We start from the raw sequence: 20,773 nt of genomic DNA on the forward strand, positions 1-20,773 counted from the left end.
CCCAACCCTGGTCTTCCTGTACCCCCAACCCTGGTCCTCCAGTACCCCCCAACCCTGGTCCACCAGTACCCCCCAACGCTGGTCCTCCAGTACCCCCCAACCCTGGTCCTCCAGTACCCCCAACCCTGGTCTTCCAGTACCCCCCAACCCTGGTCCTCCAGTACCCCCAACCCTGGTCCTCCAGTACCCCCAACCCTGGTCCTCCAGTACCCCCAACCCTGGTCCTCCAGTACCCCCCAACCCTGGTCCTCCAGTACCCCCCAACCCTGGTCCTCTAGTACCCCCCAACCCTGGTCCTCCAGTACCCCCCAACCCTGGTCCTCCAGTACCCCCCAACCCTGGTCCTCTAGTACACCCCAACATCTCAACCCTGGTCCTCCAGTACACCCCAACATCTCAACCATGGTCCTCCAGTACCCCCCAACTCTGGTCTTCCTGTACCCCCAACCCTCGTCCTTCTGTACCCCCAACCCTGGTCCTCCAGTACACCCCAGGTTGTTGATGCTATATTTACATCAAAAACCTGTATCCACATTTCTAAGGAGAATGGTACTTTTTGACTTGATTGAGCTGTGTGTGTGTGTGTGTGTGTGTGTGTGTGTGTGTGTGTGTGTGTGTGTGTGTGTGTGTGTGTGTGTATTTTAAATCCAAATGCTGTCTGTTTTAGTAAATACTTTAGTTTGACGACCAATGTTGTATTTGTTGTTGTACAATATTAGACCAGTTGTAAAATAAAAGCTGTATGATATAAGTCACATCAACCCTTCATGGTGGTACAGTCATATCAGGACACATCTGTTCACTTTAGTCATATCAGGACACATTCACTTCACTTTACTCAATGTCTTGATTCACAAAAGGAACAACAGCGTCCTAGTAAAAGGAGGGAAGTTCAGTACAGAACTAAAGTTGACTATAACAAACCTCATCTTTTAAAGGTAATAGCTAGTTTCTTCAGGACAGAACTCAACTTTACATTAACAAACATCGTCTTTTTAGGTAATAGCTAGTTTCTTCAGGATAGCTGCAGCCAGATGTGTTATTTGGAGTCAGCCTTAACCCATTATTATAACCCTGACCTGCAGAACCCCCCCCCCCCCCCGACCCCAAGGAAGGACCACTATGAGATGGTAGACAAGAAAACATACTAACCTTTTGTTTTGTTTTGTTTTGTGATGGTAAAACAATTAAATTGTGTTGTAATGTGTGTCTCGTTTCTGTCTCTGTGGAGTTGAAATGCTGTAGTATGTCTGGAGCTTATCCATCATTCTAGTGGGCAGTAATGTGTTTAAAATGTGTATATACAGTATGTATGATATTATAAATACTGTACCTCACGTGCCACTCGTAATAAGACTAAGCAATTGGTCTATATAAAAATGTTTATCTGACTCCATAAAGATAATTAGCAATATACCAGAGACTATGGTTGAGATGCAGTAATAGACGATGAAGAAAGGTCTGAGACTGGAGTCTAAATACAAGTGGATTTAATTACTTTGTAAAACCAATGGACTCACATACAAGTCATAAAGCATAATATACAAGTCATAAAGCATAATATACAAGTCGTAAAGCATAAGATACAAGTCATAAAGCATAAGATACAAGGCATGATTAATAAGCAATACAAGGCATTCTAAGCATGAACAAATGAAACGAGACCTAGTTTCCAGTAACCTAAACACTCCCAGGCCCAATCTCCATAGGGTGTGACAGCGTTTAAAGGCTTGTGTGATGAGGGGATGAGACCAATGGAAATAAGACATAACTCCTTAGAGGACAATAAAACCCCTTTGCCTAATAGAGTCATTGGGAGTTCCCCCTGTACAGATACAAGTTACCACAGAGATCACACATCCATACAGACAGCATCAGAGTTCCCCCTGTACAGATACAAGTTACCACATTATCATCAGTTACCACAGAGATCACACATCCATACAGATAGCATCAGAGTTATCATCAGTTACCACAGAGATCATACAGATAGCATCAGAGTTATCATCAGTTACCACAGAGATCACACATCCATACAGATAGCATCAGAGTTATCATCAGTTACCACAGAGATCACACATCCATACAGATAGCATCAGAGTTATCATCAGTTACCAAAGAGATCATACAGATAGCATCAGAGTTATCATCAGTTACCACAGAGATCACACATCCATACAGATAGCATCAGAGTTATCATCAGTTACCACAGAGATCACACATCCATACAGATAGCATCAGAGTTATCATCAGTTACCACAGAGATCATACAGATAGCATCAGAGTTATCATCAGTTACCACAGAGATCATACATCCATATAGATAGCATCAGAGTTATCATCAGTTACCACAGAGATCATACAGATAGCATCAGAGTTATCATCAGTTACCACAGAGACCATACAGATAGCATCAGAGTTATCATCAGTTACCACAGAGATCACACATCCATACAGATAGCATCAGAGTTATCATCAGTTACCACAGAGATCATACAGATAGCATCAGAGTTATCATCAGTTACCACAGAGATCACACATCCATACAGATAGCATCAGAGTTATCATCAGTTACCACAGAGATCACACATCCATACAGATAGCATCAGAGTTATCATCAGTTACCACAGAGATCACACATCCATACAGATAGCATCAGAGTTATCATCAGTTACCACAGAGATCACACATCCATACAGATAGCATCAGAGTTAACATCAGTTACCACAGAGATCATACAGATAGCATCAGAGTTATCATCAGTTACCACAGAGACCATACAGATAGCATCAGAGTTATCATCAGTTACCACAGAGATCATACATCCATATAGATAGCATCAGAGTTATCATCAGTTACCACAGAGATCATACAGATAGCATCAGAGTTATCATCAGTTACCACAGAGATCACACATCCATACAGATAGCATCAGAGTTATCATCAGTTACCACATAGATCATACAGATAGCATCAGAGTTATCATCAGTTACCACAGAGATCACACATCCATACAGATAGCATCAGAGTTATCATCAGTTACCACAGAGATCATACATCCATACAGATAGCATCAGAGTTATCCTCAGTTACCACAGAGACCATACAGATAGCATCAGAGTTATCATCAGTTACCACAGAGATCATATAGATAGCATCAGAGTTATCATCAGTTACCACAGAGATCACACATCCATACAGATAGCATCAGAGTTATCATCAGTTACCACAGAGATCACACATCCATACAGATAGCATCAGAGTTATCATCAGTTACCACAGAGATCACACATCCATATAGATAGCATCAGAGTTATCATCAGTTACCATAGAGATCATACAGATAGCATCAGAGTTATCATCAGTTACCACAGAGATCATACATCCATATAGATAGCATCAGAGTTACCATCAGTTACCACAGAGATCATACAGATAGCATCAGAGTTATCATCAGTTACCACAGAGATCACACATCCATACAGATAGCATCAGAGTTATCATCAGTTACCACAGAGATCATACATCCATACAGATAGCATCAGAGTTATCATCAGTTACCACAGAGATCATACAGATAGCATCAGAGTTATCATCAGTTACCACAGAGATCACACATCCATACAGATAGCATCAGAGTTATCATCAGTTACCACAGAGACCATACAGATAGCATCAGAGTTATCATCAGTTACCACAGAGATCATACATCCATACAGATAGCATCAGAGTTATCATCAGTTACCACAGAGATCATACAGATAGCATCAGAGTTATCATCAGTTACCACAGAGATCATACAGATAGCATCAGAGTTATCATCAGTTACCACAGAGATCATATAGATAGCATCAGAGTTATCATCAGTTACCACAGAGATCACACAGATAGCATCAGAGTTATCATCAGTTACCACAGAGATCACACATCCATACAGATAGCATCAGAGTTATCATCAGTTACCACAGAGATCATACATCCATACAGATAGCATCAGAGTTATCATCAGTTACCACATAGATCATACAGATAGCATCAGAGTTATCATCAGTTACCACAGAGATCATACATCCATACAGATAGCATCAGAGTTATCCTCAGTTACCACAGAGACCATACAGATAGCATCAGAGTTATCATCAGTTACCACAGAGATCACACATCCATACAGATAGCATCAGAGTTATCATCAGTTACCACAGAGATCATACAGATAGCATCAGAGTTATCATCAGTTACCACAGAGATCACACATCCATACAGATAGCATCAGAGTTATTACGCTATTACGTTTGTTTGTTGCCTTGCAGTGTGTTTTGTAGCCTTAAAACGAGTTTACCCAGGATTGGATCCACTCTGTGCGTCTGTGGACTACAACTCTCCGTTGGTTTTCGGGGCCTTTTCTCCGCTGGAGATCTGTTGGCGGATTGTCTGACTGACCGACTGACTACAACTTTTTGTACACGGTATTTCATTTGTTTGGGGTGATGTATACTGTGACTTATCTAGTTGTTAAGACGTATTATTCTTTGATTAGTCTTTGATACGCTTTCTAGTTGTGTTGCAAAATAAGTGTTATTTTGAGTGTATGAATATACTGGGTTTATGCTACGGACAAACGTTGCGTGACTAAGGTCACTTGAGTCACTGAACTTTTTTACCGGGCTGGACTCTTTTTATGCCCGAGGTACAGGACATTTCTAAATGAACATAAGTGCATTGATTTGTTATATTGTTGTGTGTGTGATCATTTATGTTGTTAATACAACCACGCAAAAGAATACACTTGTTTGAAGTTCTTTCCAATGTTTTAAGGGGTTTATGAAAAGTATATTTCCATCTTGACTTTTACATAAGTCCTTTGTATTGGTGTGACTTGACGGACCAGATGGGACTCATTCCCTCCCAAACTAAAAGGAGAAACCAATGCTTTCTCTGGTAGGCACAACCTACCTGGCACCCCTATAAATAACCTCAAGTCAAAACCGTTACAATAGACAGTGAAGGAGGCTAGGTGGAGCAGCTCCCTAGTAACAACATAACACTAACATGTTGTTACATAGACAGTGAAGGAGGCTAGGTGGAGCAGCTCCCTAGTAACAACATAACACTAACATGTTGTTACATAGACAGTGAAGGAGGCTAGGTGGGGCAGCTCCCTAGTAACAACATAACACTAACAGGTTGTTACATAGACAGTGAAGGAGGCTAGGTGGAGCAGCTCCCTAGTAACAACATAACACCAACATGTTGTTACATAGACAGTGAAGGAGGCTAGGTGGGGCAGCTCCCTAGTAACAACATAACACTAACATGTTGTTACATAGACAGTGAAGGAGGCTAGGTGGAGCAGCTCCCTAGTAACAACATAACACCAACATGTTGTTACATAGACAGTGAAGGAGGCTAGGTGGAGCAGCTCCCTAGTAACAACATAACACTAACATGTTGTTACATAGACAGTGAAGGAGGCTAGGTGGAGCAGCTCCCTAGTAACAACATAACACCAACATGTTGTTACATAGACAGTGAAGGAGGCTAGGTGGAGCAGCTCCCTAGTAACAACATAACACCAACATGTTGTTACATAGACAGTGAAGGAGGCTAGGTGGAGCAGCTCCCTAGTAACAACATAACACTAACATGTTGTTACATAGACAGTGAAGGAGGCTAGGTGGAGCAGCTCCCTAGTAACAACATAACACCAACATGTTGTTACATAGACAGTGAAGGAGGCTAGGTGGAGCAGCTCCCTAGTAACAACATAACACTAACATGTTGTTACATAGACAGTGAAGGAGCCTAGGTGGAGCAGCTCCCTAGTAACAACATAACACTAACATGTTGTTACATAGACAGTGAAGGACGCTAGGTGGAGCAGCTCCCTAGTAACAACATAACACTAACATGTTGTTACATAGACAGTGAAGGAGGCTAGGTGGAGCATCTCCCTAGTAACAACATAACACTAACATGTTGTTACATAGACAGTGAAGGAGGCTAGGTGGGGCAGCTCCCTAGTAACAACATAACACTAACATGTTGTTACATAGACAGTGAAGGAGGCTAGGTGGAGCAGCTCCCTAGTAACAACATAACACTAACATGTTGTTACATAGACAGTGAAGGAGGCTAGGTGGAGCAGCTCCCTAGTAACAACATAACACCAACATGTTGTTACATAGACAGTGAAGGAGGCTAGGTGGAGCAGCTCCCTAGTAACAACATAACACTAACATGTTGTTACATAGACAGTGAAGGAGGCTAGATGGAGCAGCTCCCTAGTAACAACATAACACCAACATGTTGTTACATAGACAGTGAAGGAGGCTAGGTGGAGCAGCTCCCTAGTAACAACATAACACTAACATGTTGTTACATAGACAGTGAAGGAGGCTAGGTGGAGCAGCTCCCTAGTTACAACATAACACTAACATGTTGTTACATAGACAGTGAAGGAGGCTAGGTGGAGCAGCTCCCTAGTAACAACATAACACTAACATGTTGTTACATAGACAGTGAAGGAGGCTAGGTGGAGCAGCTCCCTAGTAAAAACATAACACTAACATGTTGTTACATAGACAGTGAAGGAGGCTAGGTGGAGCAGCTCCCTAGTAACAACATAACACTAACACGTTGTTACATAGACAGTGAAGGAGGCTAGGTGGAGCAGCTCCCTAGTAACAACATAACACCAACATGTTGTTACATAGACAGTGAAGGAGGCTAGGTGGAGCAGCTCCCTAGTTACAACATAACACCATGTTGTTACATAGACAGTGAAGGAGGCTAGGTGGAGCAGTTCCCTAGTTACAACATAACACCAACATGTTGTTACATAGACAGTGAAGGAGGCTAGGTGGAGCAGCTCCCTAGTAACAACATAACACCAACATGTTGTTACATAGACAGTGAAGGAGGCTAGGTGGAGCAGCTCCCTAGTAACAACATAACACTAACATGTTGTTACATAGACAGTGAAGGAGGCTAGGTGGAGCAGCTCCCTAGTAACAACATAACACTAACATGTTGTTACATAGACAGTGAAGGAGGCTAGGTGGAGCAGCTCCCTAGTAACAACATAACACCAACATGTTGTTACATAGACAGTGAAGGAGGCTAGGTGGTGCAGCTCCCTAGTAACAACATAACACTAACATGTTGTTACATAGACAGTGAAGGAGGCTAGGTGGAGCAGCTCCCTAGTAACAACATAACACTAACATGTTGTTACATAGACAGTGAAGGAGGCTAGGTGGAGCAGCTCCCTAGTAACAACATAACACCAACATGTTGTTACATAGACAGTGAAGGAGGCTAGGTGGAGCAGCTCCCTAGTTACAACATAACACCATGTTGTTACATAGACAGTGAAGGAGGCTAGGTGGAGCAGCTCCCTAGTAACAACATAACACCAACATGTTGTTACATAGACAGTGAAGGAGGCTAGGTGGAGCAGCTCCCTAGTAACAACATAACACCAACATGTTGTTACATAGACAGTGAAGGAGGCTAGATGTAGCAGCTCCCTAGTAACAACATAACACCAACATGTTGTTACATAGACAGTGAAGGAGGCTAGGTGGAGCAGCTCCCTAGTAACAACATAACACCAACATGTTGTTACATAGACAGTGAAGGAGGCTAGGTGGAGCAGCTCCCTAGTAACAACATAACACCAACATGTTGTTACATAGACAGTGAAGGAGGCTAGGTGGAGCAGCTCCCTAGTAACCACATAACACTAACATGTTGTTACATAGACAGTGAAGGAGGCTAGGTGGGGCATCTCTGTAGCAGTTCCCTGTATGTACAGAGACACCTGACCTGTAGTCTGCTCCTCTCCCCTGCTCCTCCCTCCACTTGTGACATCACAGCTTTAATCCGTCTTTTATCCCCCCCCCCCCCCCACCGTCTCCGGCCGCGAGCAGCACAAAGATAGATTTATCTCCCAGTAATGAGCCATGAGCCAGGGGAGAGAGGCCTGACTAACAGGTGGTCTAATACTAGGAAACACACATTACCCGCATTATCAACACACCTGCTGTGTCTAATGTGGATATAGTTAAGGATCTCTGTTCATTGTTCTCTGGAAAACTTTGGGGGTAAGCTTTCTCTATTGATTTATCCAACCTCTTCTTCTAACATCGCTATGGGCACAGCCAAACAATTACACTTCTACTTTACATTTAAAACATGTTACAGACTCTTATCCAGGCTCTTATCCAGGCTCTTATCCAGAGCGATTTACAGTTGTTAGTGGATCCAATTTTTTACAGGCTCCTGTCCAGATTGTTTTGTGAATATGAAAGCTGGTTGTTCCTGTTCCTGTTACCAGCTGTGTGTCCACCCTTCACTGTCCTACTTTCCCCTCTCGAGGACAATAAAGACATCATGTCATATCATATTATTTGTCCTCATGAGCCTGTCATGACTCCTATGTACTGTATCTCATCCTATTTGCTGTAATCATTTGTGGTCAGTCTTGTTTGTTACAGAGCGTTCCTATTAGCTGGCCTCATAAGTAATAACCTGTACTGTCTTGACTTGTCCTGATGCTCTGTATTAGCTGGCCTCATAAGTAATAACCTGTACTGTCTTGACTTGTCCTCATGCTCTGTACTAGCTGGCCTCATAAGTAATAACCTGTACTGTCTTGACTTGTCCTCATGCTCTGTATTAGCTGGCCTCATAAGTAATAACCTGTACTGTCTTGACTTGTCCTCATGCTCTGTATTAGCTGGCCTCATAAGTAATAACCTGTACTGTCTTGACTTGTCCTCATGCTCTGTACTAGCTGGCCTCATAAGTAATAACCTGTACTGTCTTGACTTGTCCTCATGCTCTGTATTAGCTGGCCTCATAAGTAATAACCTGTACGGTCTTGACTTGTCCTCATGCTCTGTATTAGCTGGCCTCATAAGTAATAACCTGTACTGTCTTGACTTGTCCTCATGCTCTGTATTAGCTGGCCTCATAAGTAATAACCTGTACTGTCTTGACTTGTCCTCATGCTCTGTATTAGCTGGCCTCATAAGTAATAACCTGTACTGTCTTGACTTGTCCTCATGCTCTGTATTAGCTGGCCTCATAAGTAATAACCTGTACTGTCTTGACTTGTCCTCATGCTCTGTATTAGCTGGCCTCAAAAGTAATAACCTGTACTGTCTTGACTTGTCCTCATGCTCTGTATTAGCTGGCCTCATAAGTAATAACCTGTACTGTCTTGACTTGTCCTCATGCTCTGTATTAGCTGGCCTCATAAGTAATAACCTGTACTGTCTTGACTTGTCCTCATGCTCTGTATTAGCTGGCCTCATAAGTAATAACCTGTACTGTCTTGACTTGTCCTCATGCTCTGTATTAGCTGGCCTCAAAAGTAATAACCTGTACTGTCTTGACTTGTCCTCATGCTCTGTATTAGCTGGCCTCATAAGTAATAACCTGTACTGTCTTGACTTGTCCTCATGCTCTGTACTAGCTGGCCTCATAAGTAATAACCTGTACTGTCTTGACTTGTCCTCATGCTCTGTACTAGCTGGCCTCATAAGTAATAACCTGTACTGTCTTGACTTGTCCTCATGCTCTGTATTAGCTGGCCTCATAAGTAATAACCTGTACTGTCTTGACTTGTCCTCATGCTCTGTATTAGCTGGCCTCATAAGTAATAACCTGTACTGTCTTGACTTGTCCTCATGCTCTGTATTAGCTGGCCTCATAAGTAATAACCTGTACTGTCTTGACTTGTCCTCATGCTCTGTATTAGCTGGCCTCATAAGTAATAACCTGTACTGTCTTGACTTGTCCTCATGCTCTGTATTAGCTGGCCTCATAAGTAATAACCTGTACTGTCTTGACTTGTCCTCATGCTCTGTATTAGCTGGCCTCATAAGTAATAACCTGTACTGTCTTGACTTGTCCTCATGCTCTGTATTAGCTGGCCTCATAAGTAATAACCTGTACTGTCTTGACTTGTCCTCATGCTCTGTATTAGCTGGCCTCATAAGTAATAACCTGTACGGTCTTAACTTGTCCTCATGCTCTGTATTAGCTGGCCTCATAAGTAATAACCTGTACTGTCTTGACTTGTCCTCATGCTCTGTATTAGCTGGCCTCATAAGTAATAACCTGTACTGTCTTGACTTGTCCTCATGCTCTGTATTAGCTGGCCTCATAAGTAATAACCTGTACTGTCTTGACTTGTCCTCATGCTCTGTATTAGCTGGCCTCATAAGTAATAACCTGTACTGTCTTGACTTGTCCTCATGCTCTGTATTAGCTGGCCTCATAAGCAGTCCATGTTCCTTTTTAAAATCTCTCCTGAGAACAGACACACCGAACAGGACGGTATCGTCTGACAACAGACACACCGAACAGGACAGTATCGTCTGACAACAGACACACCGAACAGGACGGTATCGTCTGACAACAGACACACCGAACAGGACGGTATCGTCTGACAACAGACACACCGAACAGGACAGTATCGTCTGACAACAGACACATTGAACATAGAACGGTATCGTCTGACAACAGACACACCGAACATAGTACGGTATCGTCTGACAACAGACACACCGAACACAGGACGGTATCGTCTGACAACAGACACACCAAACAGGACGGTATCGTCTGACAACAGACACATCAAACAAGACGGTATCGTCTGACAACAGACACACCGAACAGGAAGGTATCGTCTTGTCAAACCAACTGTCTCTCTTCAGTTCAGAGCACAAGGAGGACTGTATTTCTCTCCACTGTGACTTCAGCCAGAGGAATATTCCAGTCTGTTTAGTGGGACACTGTCCTGTAGGAGACTAGGCCGCTGCCAGCTGATCCCAAGTCATTCTCTACCTCTTCCCCTTGGCCCTTACCCTTCAATGTTTGCAGATCTCAAGGGTCTCTAGATAGGTCTAAGCAGTGTATTGGTAAAACTCATGCTAATACACCTTAGAGACATCCCACGTCGAAGGGATAGGGCCAAGGGGGAGGGCTAGGGAGCGAATTAGGACAGGCTGAGACTTGGCTATATCCCAATAGACTGGCCGGCTCAGACTGTAGGAGGAGGAGGAGGAGGGGGAGGAGGCAACAAACAGACAGTCCTCTTTGATTGTTAAATCCAGTGTCATACCTGACAAAACCATGACAGTGTAACAGGGGTGTTTGGCTCTGGTCATGTGATACCAGGTAGACAGGTGATACCTGGGTTCCTTAAGGTAGGACGATCCCAACTTTAACAGGGGTGTTAGGCTCTGGTCATGTGTTACCAGGTAGACAGGTGATACCTGGGTTCCTTAAGGTAGGACGATCCCAACTTTAACAGGGGTGTTAGGCTCTGGTCATGTGTTACCAGGTAGACAGGTGATACCTGGGTTCCTTAAGGTAGGACGATCCCAACTTTAACAGGGTTGTTAGGCTCTGGTCATGTGTTACCAGGTAGACAGGTGATACCTGGGTTTCTTAAGGTAGGACGATCCCAACTTTAACAGGGGTTTTAGGCTCTGGTCATGTGTTACCAGGTAGACAGGTGATACCAGGTAGACAGGTGATACCTGGGTTCCTTATCAAGGTAGAAAGATACCAACGTTTTTCTGTATGATCAACTGATTTTGTTTTCATTCTTTCCAGTGTCATGAAACTGAATCCACATCAAGCTCCGTTATATGTAAGTATTATAGTACTAGTATATTACTCCTGGTCTTTGATCCCATGAAGTGTGTGAATAGGGTCTGGGGTGGCTGTAGTATATTAGTAGTGTGAATAGGGTCTGGGGTGGCTGCAGTATTTTAGTAGTGTGTGAATAGGGTCTGGGGTGGCTGTAGTATATTAGTAGTGTGAATAGGGTCTGGGGTGGCTGTAGTATATTAGTAGTGTGAATAGGGTCTGGGGTGGCTGTAGTATATTAGTAGTGTGAATAGGGTCTGGGGTGGCTGCAGTATATTAGTAGTGTGAATAGGGTCTGGGGTGGCTGTAGTATATTAGTAGTGTGAATAGGGTCTGGGGTGGCTGTAGTATATTAGTAGTGTGAATAGGGTCTGGGGTGGCTGTAGTATATTAGTAGTGTGAATAGGGTCTGGGGTGGCTGTAGTATATTAGTAGTGTGAATAGGGTCTGGGGTGGCTGTAGTATATTAGTAGTGTGAATAGGGTCTGGGGTGGCTGTAGTATATTAGTAGTGTGAATAGGGTCTGGGGTGGCTGTAGTATATTAGTAGTGTGAATAGGGTCTGGGGTGGCTGTAGTATATTAGTAGTGTGAATAGGGTCTGGGGTGGCTGTAGTATATTAGTAGTGTGAATAGGGTCTGGGGTGGCTGCAGTATATTAGTAGTGTGAATAGGGTCTGGGGTGGCTGCAGTATATTAGTAGTGTGAATAGGGTCTGGGGTGGCTGTAGTATATTAGTAGTGTGAATAGGGTCTGGGGTGGCTGTAGTATATTAGTAGTGTGAATAGGGTCTGGGGTGGCTGCAGTATATTAGTAGTGTGAATAGGGTCTGGGGTGGCTGTAGTATATTAGTAGTGTGAATAGGGTCTGGGGTGGCTGTAGTATATTAGTAGTGTGAATAGGGTCTGGGGTGGCTGTAGTATATTAGTAGTGTGAATAGGGTCTGGGGTGGCTGTAGTATATTAGTAGTGTGAATAGGGTCTGGGGTGGCTGTAGTATATTAGTAGTGTGAATAGGGTCTGGGGTGGCTGTAGTATATTAGTAGTGTGAATAGGGTCTGGGGTGGCTGTAGTATATTAGTAGTGTGAATAGGGTCTGGGGTGGCTGTAGTATATTAGTAGTGTGAATAGGGTCTGGGGTGGCTGTAGTATATTAGTAGTGTGAATAGGGTCTGGGGTGGCTGCAGTAACTGTCCCTGTGTAATGATATATCCCAGGTCCATATGTAACTGTCCCTGTCTAATGATATATCCCAGGTCCATATGTAACTGTCCCTGTGTAATGATATATCCCAGGTCCATATGTAACTGTCCCTGTCTAATGATATATCCCAGGTCCATATGTAACTGTCCCTGTGTAATGATATATCCCAGGTCCATATGTAACTGTCCCTGTGTAATGATATATCCCAGGTCCATATGTAACTGTCCCTGTGTAATGATATATCCCAGGTCCATATGTAACTGTCCCTGTGTAATGATATATCCCAGGTCCATATGTAACTGTCCCTGTGCAATGATATATCCCAGGTCCATATGTAACTGTCCCTGTGTAATGATATATCCCAGGTCCATATGTAACTGTCCCTGTCTAATGATATATCCCAGGTCCATATATAACTGTCCCTGTGCAATGATATATCCCAGGAAGGACACTATGGCAGCATAGAACTCACATTTTTCAGCTTTAAGAAAAAGCTTATTCTCCAACACCCGTTGAAGAACTTGGCGAACGTGTTGCTGTTGAGCCTCAGGGTCCGTGGAAAAAATCAGGATGTCATCTAAATAGATGTGTCACAGCATCATCGGACTGAGCTTGTTGTCATTGCAGGCAATCTCAACGCTGTGCGTTACAGGGAAGACATCCTCCTCCCTCATGTGGTACCCTTCCTGCAGGCTCATCCTGACATGACCCTCCAGCATGACAATGCCACTAGCCACACTGCTCATTCTGTGCGTGATTTCCTGCAAGACAGGAATGTCAGTGTTCTGCCATGGTCAGCGAAGAGCCCGGATCTCAATCCCATTGAGCACGTCTGGGACCTGTTGGATCGGAGGGTGAGGGCTAGGGCCATTCCCCCAAGAAATGTCCGGGAACTTGCAGGTGCCTTGGTGGAAGAGTGGGGTAACATCTCACAGCAAGAACTGTCAAATCTGGTGCAGTCCATGAGGAGGAGATGCACTGCAGTACTTAATGCAGCTGGTGGCCACACCAGATACTGACTGTTACTTTTGATTTTGACCCCCCCATTCGTTCAGGGACACATTATTCCATTTCTGTTAGTCACATGTCTGTGGAACTTGTTCAGTTTATGTCTCAGTTGTTCAATCTTGTTATGTTCATACAAATATTTACACATGTTAAGTTTGCTGAAAATAAACACATTTGACAGTGAGAGGACGTTTCTTTTTTTGCTGAGTTTGTGTTATGTATTAAAATTCCTAAGTGGGTGGAGGGGGGAGGAGCTGGGGGATTTAACTCGTAATATGTATAGGTAATAGGATCTTTGTTTGTGTTTTTGTGCTTTTACTTTGCTTTTTTTGTTTTTCTAACTTAGGCTAAAAAATATCTGAATAAAATGAAAAATTTAATCACAACAGGACATTTTCTGTCAGCTAAACAGCTCTCACATTTTTTGTGGAAAACTTACAAAAACCAACTGTAAAATCTCATTGGCATTTCTGCACTTTTAAGCAGTCAAGCAAGGTAACCTTAACCCGTCCTCTCCTTCTCTGCAGGGTAAGGTTGTGATAACAGTACAGCTATGTGATGAAGAGCAGACTGAGGATGAGGAGGGTGAGGAGTACTTCCTGTTGTTCTCTGGGTCCTCCCAGAGTCACCTGACCAGTGCCTTGTGGAGCGGCCATGACACCCTGCGCACCCTCTGTCCCGGTAAGACTTTGAATACACTTTATTAATCACACAGACCATTACATAATTATTACATAAGTATTCAGACCCTTTACTCATAACTCTGTTGAAGCACCTTTGGCAGCGATTACAGCCTTGAGTCTTCTTGAGTATGACGCTACAAGCTTGGCACACCTGTATTTGGGGAGTTTCTCTCATTCTTCTCTGCAGGTCCTCTCAAGCTCTGTCAAGTTGGATGGGGAGTGTTGCTGCACAGCTATTTTCAGGTCTCTCCAGAGATGTTTGATTTGGGTCAAGTCCTGGCTCTGGCTGAGCCACTCAAGGATATTCAGACACTTGTCCCGAAGCTACAACTGCGTTGTCTTGGCTGTGTGCTTAGGGTCGTTGTCCTGTTGGAAGGTGAACCTTTGCCCCAGTCTGAGGTCCTGAGCGCTCTGGAGCAGGTTTTCATCAAGGATCTCTCTACTTTGCTCCGTTCATCTTTCCCTCGATCCTGACTAGTCTCCCAGTCCCTACCGCTGAAAAACGAACCCACAGCAAGATACTGCCACCTCCATGCTTCACCGTAGGGATAATGCCAGGTTTCTTCCAGACGTGACACTTGGCATTCAGGCCAAAGAGTTTAATCTTGATTTCATCAGAATAGAAAATCTTGTTTCTAATGGTCTAAGAGTCTTTAGGTTTTTGGGCAAACACCAAGCGGGCTGTCATGTGCCTTTTACTGAGGAGTGGCTTCCGTCTGGCCACTCTACCATAAAGCCCTGATTGATGGAGTGCTGCAGAGATGGTTGTCCTTCTGGAAGATTCTCCCATCTCCTCAGAGGAACTCCAGAGCTCTGTCAAGGTGACCATTGGGTTCTTGGTCACCTCCCTGACCAAGGCCCTTCTCCTCCAACTGCTCAGTTTGGCCGGGCGGCCAGCTCTAAGTAGAGTCTTGCTGGTTCCAAACGTCTTCCATTTAAGAATGATATAATGATGGGGTCCTTCAATGCTGCAGAAATGTTTTGGTACCCTTCCCCAGATCGGTGCCTCAACACATTCCTGTCTCGGAGCTCAACGGACAATTCCTTCGACCTCATGGCTTGGTTTTTGCTCTGACATGCACTGTCAACTGTGGGACTGTATATAGACAGGTGTGTGCCTTTCCAAATCATGTTCAATCAATTGAATTTACCACAGGTGATCTCCAATCAAGTTGTAGAAACATCTGAAGGATGATCAATGGAAACAATATGCACCTGAGCTCAATGTTGAGTCTCATAGCAAAGTGTCTGAATACTTATGTAAATAAGGTATATCTGTTTTTTATTATTAATACATTTGCCAAAAAAATTTAACCAGTTTTTGCTTTGTCATCATTGGGTATTGTGTGTAGATTGCTGAGGATTTTTTAATTATTTGATCCATTTTAGAATTAGGCTGTAATGTAAAAACAAATTGGAAATTGTCAATAGGTCTGAATACTTTCCGAATGCACTGTGTGATGTAACCCCAGGAAGAGTAGCTGATGCCTTGGCAGGAACTAATGAGGATCCATAATAAACCCCAGGAAGAGTAGCTGCTGCCTTGGCAGGAACTAATGAGGATCCATAATAAACCCCAGGAAGAGTAGCTGCTGCCTTGGCAGGAACTAATGGGGATCCATAATAAACCCCAGGAAGAGTAGCTGCTGCCTTGGCAGGAACTAATGAGGATCCATAATAAACCCCAGGAAGAGTAGCTGCTGCCTTGACAGGAACTAATGGGGATCCATAATAAACCCCAGGAAGAGTAGCTGCTGCCTTGGCAGGAACTAACGGGGATCCATAATAAACCCCAGGAAGAGTAGCTGCTGCCTTGGCAGGAACTAATGGGGATCCATAATAAACCCCAGGAAGAGTAGCTGCTGCCTTGGCAGGAACTAATGGGGATCCATAATAAACCCCAGGAAGAGTAGCTGCTGCCTTGGCAGGAACTAATGGGGATCCATAATAAACCCCAGGAAGAGTAGCTGCTGCCTTGACAGGAACTAATGGGGATCCATAATAAATACAAATACAGAGAGAGAAAAAGAGAAATAATAGAAAAGTTATAATATGAGGAATAAATACTCTCCTCTCTCCTGTCCTCATCTATTTCCCCATATGCCTCTCTCCTCTCCTCCTCCTCTCTCCCCCATATGTCTCTCTCCTCTCTCCACTCTCCTCTCTCCTATCCTCATCTCTAACACTCTCCTCATCTCTCTTCCCCCGTATGTCTCTCTCCTCTCTCCTCTCTTCATCTCTCTTCCTCCGTATGTCTCTCTCCTCATCTCTCTTCCACCATATGTCTCTCTCCTCATCTCTCTTCCTCCGTATGTCTCTCTCCTCTCTCCTCTCCTCATCTGTCTTCCTCCGTATGTCTCTCTCCTCATCTCTCTTCCACCATATGTCTCTCTCCTCATCTGTCTTCCTCCGTATGTCTCTCTCCATCTCTCTTCCTCCGTATGTCTCTCTCCTCATCTCTCTTCCACCATATGTCTCTCTCCTCATATCTATTCCTCCATATGTCTCTCTCCTCTCTTCATCTCTCTTCCCCCCTATGTCTCTCTCCTATCCTCATCTCTAACACTCTCCTCATCTCTCTTCCCCCATATGTCTCTCTCCTCTCCTCATATTTCTTCCCCCATATGTCTCTCTCCTCTCTCCTATCCTCATCTCTAACACTCTCCTCATCTCTGTCCCCCAGCCCATGACTGCTGTGAGGCGGTGCAGGTCACCCTGTGCAGGGCCCGACCCGGCCACCCCCCGGCCTGTGACCCCCCGGTGTCTGTGGTGGCGGTGGCGGAGCAGCGGTTCAACTTCGTCCAGGACCTGGCCTTCGACATGGCCCAGTTTCTGGTGAGCATCAAGGTTGAAAATATCAAGATTGAGTCAAGAGTATTTAGAACAAAGCTGGTCCCATGAATCTGTTTATTAAAGCTTTCTGCACGCTAATATAACATTGTCCTGGTGTCTTCAACCTAGGTGAGCACTGCAGGGAGGCCAGACGGCCTTGAGGGGGCGCTGTTACTCGATGAATGTCAGATACCTCTGGAGGAATGTGAGAGACTGGATGAGAGTCTGTCCCTGGCACTGAGACACCTGGACCTGCCTGATGGGTGGAACCTACTGGGGACACACCTCAGGAACAGCACGGGTGAGAGAGGGAGGGAGGGACTGTATGTATTTCAAGGTAGCACCTACAGTATAACATCGCAGTCAACATTTACTTGGTTTATCAGAGAGAGCGAGAGAGCGAGAGAGCGAGAGCGAGAGAGAGAGAGAGAGAGAGAGAGAGAGAGAGAGAGAGAGAGAGAGAGAGAGAGAGAGAGAGAGAGAGAGAGAGAGAGAGAGAGACCCTCATTGATTCAAATGGCAAATACATTCAAGAGGACTAACTTTTTCCCAAACACAAAGTGGCTAAACTCAGGTGCCTAAACACTAAGCATGCCCTCGAGCTGTTGTCAGAGGACAGACTAGGGTCCCCCAGCCACATCATCATTCACACGGGCACAAATGACCTGAATAATATTAAGAAATGCTATAGATGGAAGGAAAGTAGTTTGGAAACCTACCTAAAAACAATTGGGCAACAACAAATTCAATCCCTTCTCGACAATTTCCTGGACTAAATGTTTCACTGTAATAGTGAAGGTGTAAACTTGGCAGTAGAAAACGTAAACAGTATATTTGACCTCTCACCTTCCCTATCAAATCTAAAAATGTCAAGCAGACAATCTAAGAAAATGAACAACAATGACAAATGGTTTGATGAAGTATATTTGACCTCTCCCTCCCCTTTGTCTCATTCCTTCCCTCTCTCCATCCCTGCAGAGCCCCAGGAGACTTTGGTCCACTTTGCAGCACGGCGGGGTCTTAAGAGGGTAGCTGTGTGGCTCCTACTGCAACCAGGGGCCCCTGAAGCCCTCAGACTGACCAACAGACAGGGGGCCACACCTGCAAGCATCGCTCAGCAGCGGAGCCACCGAGACCTGCACAGCCTCCTCACAAAGTAAGGACAGATGGTGTTGTTGTTTCTCCCAGCTGGATGTTGTGGTGATGTCTGACAATTTAGAGAATCCCAGTCAGACTAACGGACAGAATCCCAGTAAAACCAGACAATTAATAACACTACTTGCTGGCTGCTGACCTGCGCTGTGTTGGCTAATCACACGACCTTCCCACTATGTGTTGGCCAATCATATGACCTCCTCACGCTGTGTTGGAGAATCACGTGACCTTCCCCCTGATGTATTGGCATTTCAAATGACCTCCCCACACTGTTTTGGCCAATCACATGACCTCCCCCCACTGTGTTGGTCAATCACATGACCTGCCCCGCTGTGTTGGTCAATCACATGACCTGCCCCACTGTATTGTCCAATCACATGACCTGCCCCGCTGTGTTGTCCAATCACATTTACATTTACATTACATTTAAGTCATTTAGCAGACGCTCTTATCCAGAGCGACTTACAAATTGGTGCATTCACCTTATGACATCCAGTGGAACAGCCACTTTACAATAGTGCATCTAAATCTTTTAAGGGGGGGGGGGGGGTCAGAAGGATTACTTTATCCTATCCTAGGTATTCCTTAAAGAGGTGGGGTTTCAGGTGTCTCCGGAAGGTGGTGATTGACTCCGCTGTCCTGGCGTCGTGAGGGAGTTTGTTCCACCATTGGGGGGCCAGAGCAGCGAACAGTTTTGACTGGGCTGAGCGGGAACTGTACTTCCTCAGTGGTAGGGAGGCGAGCAGGCCAGAGGTGGATGAACGCAGTGCCCTTGTTTGGGTGTAGGGCCTGATCAGAGCCTGAAGGTACTGAGGTGCCGTTCCCCTCACAGCTCCGTAGGCAAGCACCATGGTCTTGTAGCGGATGCGAGCTTCAACTGGAAGCCAGTGGAGAGAGCGGAGGAGCGGGGTGACGTGAGAGAACTTGGGAAGGTTGAACACCAGACGGGCTGCGGCGTTCTGGATGAGTTGTAGGGGTTTAATGGCACAGGCAGGGAGCCCAGCCAACAGCGAGTTGCAGTAATCCAGACGGGAGATGACAAGTGCCTGGGTTAGGACCTGCGCCGCTTCCTGTGTGAGGCAGGGTCGTACTCTGCGGATGTTGTAGAGCATGAACCTACAGGAACGGGCCACCGCCTTGATGTTAGTTGAGAACGACAGGGTGTTGTCCAGGATCACGCCAAGGTTCTTAGCGCTCTGGGAGGAGGACACAATGGAGTTGTCAACCGTGATGGCGAGATCATGGAACGGGCAGTCCTTCCCCGGGAGGAAGAGCAGCTCCGTCTTGCCGAGGTTCAGCTTGGTCAAGGTTCAGCTTGAGGTGGTGATCCGTCCACATGACCTGCCACGCTGTGTTGGCCAATCACATGACCTTCCTTCGTTGTGTTGGCCTATCACATGACCTCCCCTCGCTGTGTTGGCCTATCACATGACCTCCCCCGCTGTGTTGGCCAATCACATGACCCAGAGTCTTCCTGTTGTTTATTTTGGTCCACACAGAGCGGAGACAAAGACATACAGAGGGAAGGTCCATCCATCCTCTACCGGCTCCAGGGTGGTGTGTAACCTTCCCAGGCTGAACACCCACACCCTGACAGTGGGCACAGCACCGGGCACAGCCCCCCCTACCCTCCAGAGACTGGTGGAGGAGCTGAGACCCCTGGTCAGGGTGAGCTGTGAACCCCTGGTAGCACCCTAACACTACTCTACCCCTGGTAGCACCATAACACTACTCTACCCCTGGTACCTTACCACCCTAACACTACTCTACCCCTGGTACCTTACCACCCTAACACTACTCTACCCCTGGTACCTCACCACCCTAACACTACTCTACCCCTGGTACCTTACCACCCTAACACTACTCTACCCCTGGTACCTTACCACCCTAACACTACTCTACCTCTGGTACCTTACCACCCTAACACTACTCTACCCTGGTACCTTACCACCCTAACACTACTCTACCCCTGGTACCTTACCACCCTAACACTACTCTACCCTGGTACCTTACCACCCTAACACTACTCTACCCCTGGTACCTTACCACCCTAACACTACTCTACCCTGGTACCTTACCACCCTAACACTACTCTACCCCTGGTACCTTACCACCCTAACACTACTCTACCCCTGGTACCTTACCACCCTAACACTACTCTACCTCTACCCCTGGTACCTTACCACCCTAACACTACTCTACCCCTGGTACCTTACCACCCTAACACT

At 45.2% G+C, this 20,773-nt stretch overlaps 1 protein-coding gene across 1 annotated transcript; it reads left to right on the forward strand.

Moving 5' to 3' along the window:
* The first annotated feature begins 11,635 nt into the window (after window positions 1–11,635).
* On the forward strand, window positions 11,636–20,243 carry LOC139575137 (A-kinase anchor protein 13). The gene is made up of 6 exons (XM_071400140.1): window positions 11,636–11,668; window positions 14,403–14,556; window positions 17,242–17,393; window positions 17,520–17,685; window positions 18,369–18,546; window positions 20,045–20,243. The coding sequence occupies exons 1-6, from the start codon at window positions 11,636–11,638 to the stop codon at window positions 20,241–20,243; spliced, it is 882 nt and encodes a 293-aa protein (XP_071256241.1).
* Window positions 20,244–20,773: the final 530 nt, after the last annotated feature.

The sequence above is a fragment of the Salvelinus alpinus genome, chromosome 5, assembly GCF_045679555.1.
Source record: "Salvelinus alpinus chromosome 5, SLU_Salpinus.1, whole genome shotgun sequence".
Taxonomy (NCBI): Eukaryota; Metazoa; Chordata; class Actinopteri; order Salmoniformes; family Salmonidae; genus Salvelinus; species Salvelinus alpinus.